Source organism: Delphinapterus leucas, chromosome 11 (assembly GCF_059928025.1).
Source record: "Delphinapterus leucas isolate spDelLeu-1000000601 "Yukka" chromosome 11, BTC_Dleu_Yukka2, whole genome shotgun sequence".
Taxonomy (NCBI): Eukaryota; Metazoa; Chordata; class Mammalia; order Artiodactyla; family Monodontidae; genus Delphinapterus; species Delphinapterus leucas.
Genome location: NC_143139.1, coordinates 9,289,061 through 9,300,031, shown reverse-complemented (window position 1 = coordinate 9,300,031; position 10,971 = coordinate 9,289,061). Strand labels below are relative to the sequence as shown.

Here is a 10,971-nt window from a genome sequence, read left to right as displayed (position 1 = left end):
ACCTGGTCACGTGCATGTTTCCCCTTTCTAACAGAAAAGCAGGAGTCCAGCCTGAGCAAGATAGTCAGGGTGTCTCACAGCTGGATCTCCGGAACACCCAGACTTCTAGGGCTTTGTGACGTGGCTTTCCCCGTGTTCGGGGCTCTCCTCAAAAGTACTGTCCTAATTTCCCAGTCCCCAGACTGAACCCAAATAGCACTGTTTTGTGCACATGTGGGCTGAGTAGAGACTTCCTTAACAAGAAGGAGAAAACAAAATCAAGGAACCTCACAAAGTAATCTAAGATAGAACAAAACCTACACACATCCTAAAGCTATTGAACTGGAACAAAACCAGATCAAAATGCCCTCAGTAAACCCGAACTGAGGCAGTATTTCCCTTGAGTCGAGTCCAACGCCACAAATAAGTTTCACCGAGCGCTTAGGGGCTCTGTGAGGCTGAGAACATGGTCCACAGAGGATGCTGGGCCGCGGACCCTGGTTCAGACACCCCCGGGGCGTGAGGGGCTCGGGCAGCCCGTCACCTGGCTGGGCTCGGACCCCTCATCTGTATAAGTGTTGGGGTTGTACCTTGTTTCGCGCTCTCCAAACTCAAACGAAATGAGCGGTGGAAACTCTTTCAGAAGGTGTCTTTTTGGGGAATCCTGATGGGTAGCACTGATAAAAGCAGAGGCGCTCGGGGTGAGCTGCTGTTGGTAGCTCAGTAGATCCAGAGTAAAGTACAAAAATAGTAACAGGTAATATTTAATGTGCCACGTATGGTACTTTTCTAAGCCCTTTCCGTGATAACTCATCTACTCCGCACGGCCATTGAAGTGGGTGCTGCTAGGATCATCATCCCCATTTCACATGTGAGGACACACAGAGGCACAGCGAGGTTAAGCCAATTGCCCAAGGTCAGACAGCAAGTGAGAGGAAGGTGGGATTCAAGGCAGGGGTTCTGACTGCACTTGTTTCAACACTCTGCCCTGTGGCTCTCTCCAGCCAGCTGTGCTGGGGACCAGTCTACGTAAGGGATACAAAATAAGAACGGACTCACTCAGAAATTTGGTACCAATGAACCCAGGTCTCTATCTAGAATTCCTGATGTGACTGGCAAGGTGGAGGTTGGGCATTGACGCCCAAGTAGACAGGATCCTCAGGTGGACAAAACCAGCATCCTTGCTGGTAATGCCCTATCTCTGATGCTGTTTTGCTCCTGGCACGGCTGGTCACTCCTTGATGATTTTGCAGGCTGTTCCTGCAGCCCTGAGGCCCACTGTCTAGAAATATCTCTTTGCCTATAATTGCGATAGGCTCAAGTTCTGAGACCAAAGATTCAGTGCGTAATGCTGTTTACCAGGAATGAGGAATTCATTTTATTAACTCATTTTAAAGCCCTTTAATATGCCTCCCAAGAGGCTGCCTGTTTCAGAGATTTGCAAAAGGAACGCGAAGAGGGAATATGAATTACAGAACAGTGAGAAGTGTTTTGCCAACATGACAGACAGAAGAAATAATTTTAAAACACGTTTGGAAGATGGTTTCATTTCAGTAGACATGTAATATATCTCTGTCTTTTATGTGTGAGTGACTAACACTACCTGGTTATGAATGGAAAGATAACTGTCTTTTAAGGTAGCTTTAGATAAAGTAAAAATGTTGATATGTTCAATGCATGCAGTGAATTTATTTTGTATGCAAGAGTTGTGTTTTCTCCCAGTCTGTAGCTTGTCTTTTCATTTTCTTTTCATTTAACGGTGACATTTTTTTTTTAATTAATTATTTTTGGCTGTGCTGGGTCTTCGCTGCTACGCACGGGCTTTCTCTAGTTGCAGCGAGCGGGGGCTACTCTTCGTTGCGGTGCGCGGGCTTCTCGTTGTGGTGGCTTCTCTTGTTGTGGAGCACGGGCTCTAGGCGTGTGGGCTCAGTAGTTGTAGCTCACAGGCTCTAGAGTGCGGGCTTAGTAGTTGTGGCGCATGGGCTTTCTCTAGTTGCAGCGAATGGGGGCTACTCTTCGTTGTGGTGCGCGGGCTTTTCATTGCAGTGGCTTCTCTTGTTGTGGAGCACGGGCTCTAGGCACGTGGGCTTCAGTAGTTGTGGCGCGCCTGCTCTAGAGCGCAGGCTCAGTAATTGTGGCACATGGGCTTAGTTGCTTCGTGGCATGTGGGTTCTTCCCAGTCCAGGGCTTGAACCCGTGTTCCCTGAATTGGCAGGCAGACTCTTAACTATTGCGCCACCAGGGAAGTCCCTTAACGGTGACTTTTGAAGAGCAAGTTTTAACTTTGATAAAGTCCAATTTGTCAACAATTTTTTTCTTTTTTGCAATTCTGTTTTTGGGGTCATATCTAAGAAATTTTTGTCTAACTCAAGTGAACTCTTTGACTCTACTCCCACATTCAAAACACTTATTCAGATACACATGTACCAGGCACCACGCAAGGGGCTGGTCATGTAAAAGCACATAAAACACTCTCTTCCCCTCTGAGAGCTCTAGTAGGGACAGGGGCGATGAGCAATCCATGGCAGACGAGCATCCAGTTGGATTTACAGAGTGCTTGCCGTTGGGACACCAAGGAGGGAGTGTGTAGCGCTCCCAGGCCACGGAAGGAGGCAAAGCCCAACTCAGGTGGTCTGACATGGGATCTCATGACCAAAACTGGTTGAGGGGACAGGCACAGGGACCCTCAGAAGACTCAACTCCAGAAGAGTGTTGCTAAGAGGGTTTGGGGAGAGAGAGAGAGAGAGAGAGAGAGAGGAGAGGTCTTCTACTGCCTTCAAAGAGATTTCGCAGAATTTTTGTGTTGGCTTTTACTAGCAGAGATCTACCTCATCAATCTAGCAGGAATGAGGTCCTTAAAAAAAAGGTGAACAGTGAGGACACTGCCCCAAGATTGTCTGCTCTTAATGTCTTGGGCAGTTCGCATAGAGGATCTTTTGGAACAAGAATGGCATTGTCAGCTTTCTGTCTGCTCATACTACTCAAGATTGGTCCTTCCAGAGGCTAAAAGATGCAGTGATGCCAGGAATTCTTCCCTCCCATAATGATGGTGACCATGAAGCATCTGGTTATGTGCACCTGTGTTAAGGTCCGGTATGTGAATAGTTATTCCTTCACTCAGCAGAGACTTTTGCTCATGGTGTTTACTGTTGTTGCTGCCCTAAAAGGAGAACAAGCAGACTTCCCTGCAGAGCAGGATTGGCCCTGGGGACGTTTCTAGGGGAGGAATCGGCAAAGGAGTGCACCAAAGAGAGAGGCTAGCTCAGTGCCGCCTTAGGTTCAGAATCTCAGGGCTGACAGATCATTGGTCTCTTGCTACTCAAAGTGTGGTCTGAGGACCAGAAGCCTCAGCATCACTGGGGAGCTTTTGGTAGAAATGCCGAATCTCAAGCCTCGCCCGGAGAGGAGAGTAGAAGAGATCTTCTGCCCCTGTCTCCTAAGATGGTGACCTTACTGGCAAAATCTGCTTCTTACCCAGACCCCCAGTGATTCGAAGCACTTTCAGGTATGAGCAGCGCCGGTCTGGTCCAGTGGTTCTGAAGTCTCTTGCAAAAACCCTGGCTAAGTGGTCACCTGGGCTCTGCTTAATAATTCCAGGAACAGAGAGCCAAGGGCAGTGAGAATGATCCTTTCCTTTTTTCTTTTTTTTAAATTTATGCATTTATTGGCTAATATTCACGATCCTTTGCTTTTTCGATTAGGCTACTTAGGCAGATAAGTGGATAGAAGGGAATGAACTTCCCGTGCTCTGATTTACAAGGGCAGGTCAGCGGTTAGAGTTACCTTTAAAATAGCTCATCTTTATAGCAAACAGACTGCTGAAGAGGTTTGCAGGAGGCAAGAAGAGGACTTTGTTATGTGATTCTGTCCCTTTAGCCTCCTTCCACAGTATGTCTCGTATTAGGGAAAGTGCAGCACGTTATGAGTGACATTAATGCAGATTAGCTGTCATCGATTATTTTGTGTATTTACTTTAAATCACCACACACTCTTTTTCATACTGTGGTGAACAAATGGATGCTAGCTAGCAGTGGCTCCCAGACTTTAGCATGCATCAGAATCACCCAGAGAGCTTGGTAGACCAGATGACGAAGCCCCACTCCCAAAGTTTTTGATTCAGTTGATGGGGGCGGGAACATTTATTTGCATTTCTAGCAATTCCCAGGGGATACTGATGCTGGTTATAGAAATAGTAGCTTCAGACGCATTATTAGCACCTTAGGAAATGCCTAAACCCCTGTTACTCGATACTGTGCTCTGACGATACAGAATATGGGGCCAGGTTTCAGTAAGTCAGGGTCATGGGCGACAGAATATCTGGGACAACTTAAATGTAGAAATAATCTCACAACACTTTTGGAGACCACTGATTCCAAACTTCTGCTTCCCAAACCTCTATCGGGGTTGCTTAGAAGCAAAATAAATTGCTTCCTTTTCCATTCTTCTCTTAGGTTTCTACCCACCACTGATGGCAGGTAGATAGTTCTGGTCGACTGCAGGATGCTTGATGTCGGGATCATAAGTGCCTACTGGTGGGCAGGTGACTCCACTGGCTAGTGTGGCTGAGACATTCTGAGTGCGGGGCTGGCCCTGAGCGGTGTGATGGATGACCTTCCAGGTCATTATAGGCCTGGGTGTAGTCACATTCATGCCCTCATCACCTATACGCGCACACCCATGATTTCAGCACAGCTGAGGAGCAGTTCTATTGTGGGAAGACCTAGGGTCCTTTAACTCTTCGAGTCAGGTGAGTCCGCGGCAAACTGATAATCTTCGGCACAGCGCAGGACCCAGGCCATCTCTGACTGAGGTTCCTGCTGGCAAATTTCTCCACTTACGGCAGCTGCTCAGATTTGAAAGGTTTGCTCTGACCTTTCTGGTGCCACTTGTCTAAAGATTGCCTGCAAACTGCTCTGTGACAGAGGCTTCCTGCCAGTGAAAAACCATGACTGCACTTTACACCGTAATTGAGTGGAGACAGGATTTACCTCATTGGACCACCCTGCCTGTCTGACTCCATTTCATATTATTAAAAACAGAGACTTGGATTTTTTTTTATAAAAAATTTATTGAGATGATGCAATTATAGGCTTTTCTTTAAAAATTATTTGCAATTCACTGGCCCTGAGAAAAGGCTTTTTTTTTGTTTGTTTTTCTTTTTTGTTACATTCATTTGATTCAGTCCCTTATAAACCCCACACCTCATAAACAACAAGAGATTAGAAATTAAAAAAAAAATTCTAGATTCGTCCTCGTTTGCAGGTGGTTGCAGTCACAAAGAGAAATCTTCAAGAATGTTCACTTGGCATGTATGAAAGATTCGGGGAGTTTGTCGTTGTTTAGTGTTGATGCAGATGGGGCCCAAAGGGTATCAGGTTAGTCTTCTGTGGTTTTTAGGCAGGCAGGGACCATTGTCACCCCCCTTCCCACCCCACTCCCGGCTCCTTGGATCACTCCCTTCATTACTGTTCAGAAGAGAAACAGGTTGAGTGGGTGAAAACTAACTAGCACCGAATGTTTGGGCAAAGAAACTGCCTTTTGTTCTTTGTGTATTTCCCCCAATTTTTATCTTCAGCTTCCTGGGTGGGAATGGGTCAGATCGGGGTATGGCCAGGCTGGGTCCCAATCCTCATTCTGTCCCTGGCATGCCGTCTGCTCCTAGGACAAGTCACAGGACCTCTCTGATACTCAGATTTCCCTTCTTCAAAAGGGGAGCTAATGTTTCAGACATGTATTCAGAGTTGGATCCTAGGCAGTGAATGGCGGAGGAGGTGTGGTTACTTAGGCATTTAGGTACATCCCGTCAAAGCCATTTAAGTTTCTGCTAAATCTACATTCTCACTTGGACCAAGGTATCAGTGTAAGAAGATGATGGAGCAGGGGGTTCCAGACATACTGCTGAAAAGAGAAAAAATCCATCAGTTGTTACTCCTCTTTTCCTGTGGGGATACCCCCGCCCCTCAAAGGATGTGGAACATCGGTGATGCTACCTTAGGCACGACAAAGTTGCCTCGGGACAGAAAGATCTTAGAGATAGCATTACTTCCACGTAGCCCGTCCAGCCAATTGCCACTGCTGTCTTCTGATGGAGAGGAAGCACCCTGGTTACCTCAAGGTGCAGGGAAGAGTAGACGCTAGAGAATTTCAAGGTACAAGTGAGACTGTCTGCCTCGGACCCAGGTGGAGGCAAGTTTGCTCCCCTGCAGCATTCTTCTGAGTTCTCCTTTCCCAGTTTCTCATTTTGCAAGCCAAGACCTCCCACGATGGCAGCAGGGAAAGGCCAACTATTCAGATCATGGACGTATTTCTGGTTTGGTCCCAGGTGAAATTTTCGTCCCCCCTAGTGCTTAGTGTTGAAGTGAGAAATTTCATGCTAGATAGATTCTGCAGGTAGGAGATACGCTCTCGGAGGGCAAGGATGGTGCCCGATTCTTGGGACTCTCTCGGGGTGTCTAGCAGGTGCTCCATCAAAGTTGCCTAAATTGAACCTGAAATCTTTCAGGTCTGCAGTGTGTAAATGCTGTATCCCTGGTATCGGCATCACTCAGGTATTCTCTCAGAGAACCAATGAGAAGAACCTTTGCCATTAAGGGAGTGAACAGAAAACCAATAACGGTAATACCTGGATGGACAGTGAAGACTGCATTGGAATTGCCACCTTCTATTTCTTCAGGTGGCTGAAGGTGTCGGCCTAAGTCTTACAGACTCTTACAGGATATTGCTTTAAATACAGAAATCCTGGGGGCAAAGGGGAATTTCCCCTCCATAATTCAACTGTAAGATTCTTTGGACAATAAAGAGCCCGAGTCCTTAAACCTGGGTGAACGGAATGAGATGCTCTAATCTTAGGGAAGAGCGACATCGTGCCTGGGTCTCTGGTTTTATGTCACACAAAGAGAGCCTCAGTAAAGATCCACCCTTTCTCTCCAGCCCTGCAACTCAATGGCTTCACAACACACCAGGTATTTGGCTTAATCTCTCCATCTGAGAGCCAACATCAGTCATCTCGGAGGCTGGAAGATCATCAGTGTGTGCTATAGAACGCTCTGGAAAGACAACTGTAGTATGCTGGGATCCAGCTGGATTTCATCCCCGTTCGAGCAGACTGAACCCAAACCCTTCATCAGGGGACACATAGAAGGTCCCTGACCTCACCACAAACCCGACCTTCTGGAAGGTAGAGTGGGGGGAGTGTGTGAGGGTGGGAGGAGGCCGGCCACCCCTGGGCCTCTATCTGTGGTTGGATGAGAGGCGGGAGCGTTTCCAGTGTCCTTGAGCGAGAGCCTGTTTGTCCCTCCCTCCCCGCAGGCTGATGTCCTCATTAGTGAGGCTGGGGCTGGGGGAGGGGTGGAGGATTCCTCCTGCCCGTGTGACCACAACCCCTGCCTGCCTGACTCACTCAGAAATGGCCTGAGGACATGCCTGGGCATCTGGTGGCTTCACCTGGAAGGGCGGGGGGTGGGGGTGGGGTGGGGGGGGCGTGAGATGCTCACCCAACTGAGCAGAGGAAGCGGAGAGAAACGAGGACGGGGTGCTTTGTAAGGGAGGTCTAATCTTCGTGAGTAAAAAAAGACTGTACTCCTAATATTGGATTCCGAGCCTGTATTGGAAGAGTCGATTTAGATTTAGATGGCTATTGAAAAGGAAACCCCTCCCCCCAAAACTGCAACAGCTTTTGAAAAATACGTTATCATCAAAAGTACTAAGGGGTGGCACCTTCCTCATTTTACAAGATACTACTGACCTTATTTTGAGGTGAAAAAGCCACACATGGGTCCATTCTGAAACAACTAGGAAAGAAGAGGGTAAAAGTAAGGTATCTGAGGAATTTCCCGTCTGCCCAGGCATGGCAAACAAACACCAGTAACAACTGAGACGACACACTCCAGGGTCCTCCCCCTCAACCTGTGTCCTGTGGGGATCAGGAAACTTAAAAAAAAAAAAAAAGGCTGGGAATTGAAAAAAATTTAGGTGAGGGTATGAAACTGACTGCACGATGGCCTTTGGGATGGAGCAGAGATGACCCTCCATAACCTACTTTGGAATAATTCATACCCCACTGCAGAAGATCTGTCACCTGGACCATCAGGCCTGTGTGTTTTTTTTTTTTTTTCCCCACTTCGCAGCACTGGCAAACTAATCCCAAGATGCTGGGGCTTCCAAATAACCTGGGCAGCCTTCCAGGCTCATCTTACGCTCTGTGGAACCACCAGGCCCCGCGGTTCTCACAGCTGTGAGGGGAAGCCTGCCGGACTAGCATTCATCTTTCCGGAAGGCAGCAGCCTCCGTGATGTTTCTGGCCTCCCTCCGATAGGTAGCCAAATGCTGGGATGTGGGTTTGCTTTTTGTGGTGCAGGCTACAAAGCACCCAGACCACTGATTCCGTTTAGGTGCCAACAATTCCCAAGATTCTCCAAAGAGGCTGAACCCTGCTGAAAGGCATCTGAAATTCAACAACAGGCAAGGAGGGAGGACGGGACGGGGCAGGGAAGGAAAGAGAGCCAGAGAGAGAAGAAGAGAGCTCTCCTTTTCAATTTATCGTTTTTAAAAGCATCTTTTTTTTTTTCTTTTTTTTTCCAGCCAAGACCCAACAGCAACAGGAACAAACCTGATCCACGTGGCAGGGTCAAGAGAACCTGAACCCTTTTGTAAGTGTTCTCTCTCCTGACCAGTTGCGCTTCTGCACTTTGTGAGATTTGCAAAAAAAATATATATATATAATAGATATATATTTCCATAGGAAAACAACCTCGATGTCTTCCCCTATATGAATGATGAAAAGTCAAACTGTATGGTCTTAAAAAAGAACAAAACCAAAAACACCATGAAACTTAACAATAGGTGGAACGGGGTGGGGGAGGAATTACAGAAAGAGATTCCAAATGAGAAGGGACCATGAACATGAGTCCCAGGCTGGTGCCCTTGGCCAGAATTCCAGCGCCGCCTTTGCTGAGTGGTTTGTCTAAGGTGCTCCGGGGTCCCTCACGCTGGGCGAGAGAAGTGTCACTGCCATGTCCGGGTCTCTTCCCTTCCGCTCCGTCACGCCCCAGCCATCCTGGCGGGCAGGGTGCCCTTGGCTATCGGCCCGCTGAGCCGGGGGCTGGTTCCTTCAACACTCATCTTCTTGGTATATTTGTTCATCCAGCTCCTGGGACTCAAGATGCTCCAGACGGTCTGTTCGGCCACTCATGATTTCATCTGGGGTTTTCATAAACCTTTGGAAGAGGAAATGGTGGCGTGAAGAGGTTACAATTTCCTAAAGTTGTCTTTACCTTGATCTCTAAAAAGAGAGTTCCCGTTGCCTTCACATAGCTGGAGAGCTACTGAACCTGGTCATAATGCTAACTTAGCCCAAATTAGAAAAAGTTACCCCTTCCTCTGACTGCCTGAAAGTTGGCAAAACAATGATAAACAAAAGTCTAGGATGACTGTGAAGGAGGTGGAGCCGTGTGATGCATTCCTGCGTGACCATGCGAGGGAGCCCTGGGACAGCACAGGTATCTACATCTCTGATTTTCAGAGGGTTAGATTTTACAAAGACCCGTGAGCGCTGTATATCCATTTCCATCCCAGACTGTGAGCCCAAGGAATGGTATTCAAAACTTGAATCTAATGCGAAGGATACAATTAAATGCTAGGTGGAATATCTGGGGAATAGGGCAAGATAGTGGAGCTTCTGGAAATTAGAAAGGCCAAAAGAAAGAATCTTTTTCAATGTTATCACTGCTCCACCCCAAATGCTAGCCATTCATCCCCTTTATTCTGTCTTCCTTTGCAGCTAGGTGCAAACAGCAAGCCTCATCTTCTTGGTCACTGGGGTCATTTGGAAATTACATCAGTGCCATGTTTTGACCATGACTTACATGGTTCAGGAAGGGTGCCTGGCTGCAAACGTTCTGTCCTTATGGTGGGAGGGCCCTTTCCACAGCCTACACACTGTTCCCTTCCTCTGCTCGGTACCACATGACCTGTCTTAAAACATACATTTTCTCTCATCACTTCACGTTCAAAAGCCTATGATGAGGGACTTCCCTGGCGGTCCGGTGGTTAAGACTCTGCACTTCCAATGCAGGGCGCATGGGTTTGATCCCTGGTTGGGGAACTAAGATCCCACATGCCTTGTGGCATGGCCAAAAAAACAAAAAAAATCCGGTGACGACCACTTATCAGGTCAAGGATCCACTCTTTGGGCCTGCCCTTCGGGCCCCTCTGTCACCTCAACCCGGAAACTCTTGTTTTCCACTGTTTACTAGCATGAACCCTTCACTCCAGTCTCGCCAGTTCTTTTTATATCAATCACAGCTCATGCCATCCTCCAAACCTTTAGCTTTGCCCTTATCTGGAACCCTCTTGACTCCTTCCACTATCTGAGCCCTACTCACCGTCTGGGCTCTGGCTCGTCATCCATACCGAAGTCTCCAAGAGTCCCTCCAGTCTAACACTTCACTTGATCACACACTGGGTTTTATACAGAGAAGCCTTCATTTTGGGGCGAGTCTGGCTTCAGACATTCATTTCCTCAAAAATGACTAATCTCTCCTCACAAATAGCACTCTTCTTTCCTTTTATCTTGTTGCAATCACTGTGGGAAGCCTGTGAACCTTCCACCTACGACTACTTTTCTTTTCTGCCCATTATTGCTGATTTTTTTTTTTTGGCCATACGCGGGCCTCTCACTGTTGTGGCCTCTCCCGTTGCGGAGCACAGGCTCCGGACGTACAGGCTCAGCGGCCATGGCTCACGGGCCCAGCCGCTCTGCGGCATGTGGACTCTTCCCGGACCGGGGCACGAACCCGCGTCCCCTGCATCGGCAGGCGGACTCTCAACCACTGCGCCACCGGGGAAGCCCCTACTGCTGATTTTTTTCAAGCAGTCTGTTCCGTAGCATCTGCAGCCTGTCTTCCACTTTTATCCTGGAGCTAACACTTCTCCCTCAACATCTGAAGTCACTAATAATCCCTTCCAGGCCGAGTCCACAGGTGTGCTATATCT

At 47.9% G+C, this 10,971-nt stretch overlaps 1 protein-coding gene across 19 annotated transcripts in view; it reads right to left on the bottom strand.

Moving 5' to 3' along the window:
- Positions 1-7,909: 7,909 nt before the first annotated feature.
- The window catches only part of ETV6 (ETS variant transcription factor 6), a 238,284-nt gene continuing 235,222 nt past the window's right edge, over positions 7,910-10,971 (bottom strand). For 16 of the 19 annotated variants that reach the window (XM_089920304.1, XM_030761863.2, XM_089920300.1 and 13 more), the window contains one exon: positions 9,082-9,194. Coding sequence is in view for 3 of the 19 variants with exons in the window: in XM_022577601.3 (XP_022433309.2) it covers positions 9,089-9,194 (106 nt within the window). In the remaining 16 variants the exon portion in view is untranslated. Of the gene's footprint in view, positions 9,195-10,971 lie in introns of all 19 variants that reach the window. The other 3 variants (XM_022577601.3, XM_089920308.1, XM_089920298.1) reach the window with 1 other exon arrangement.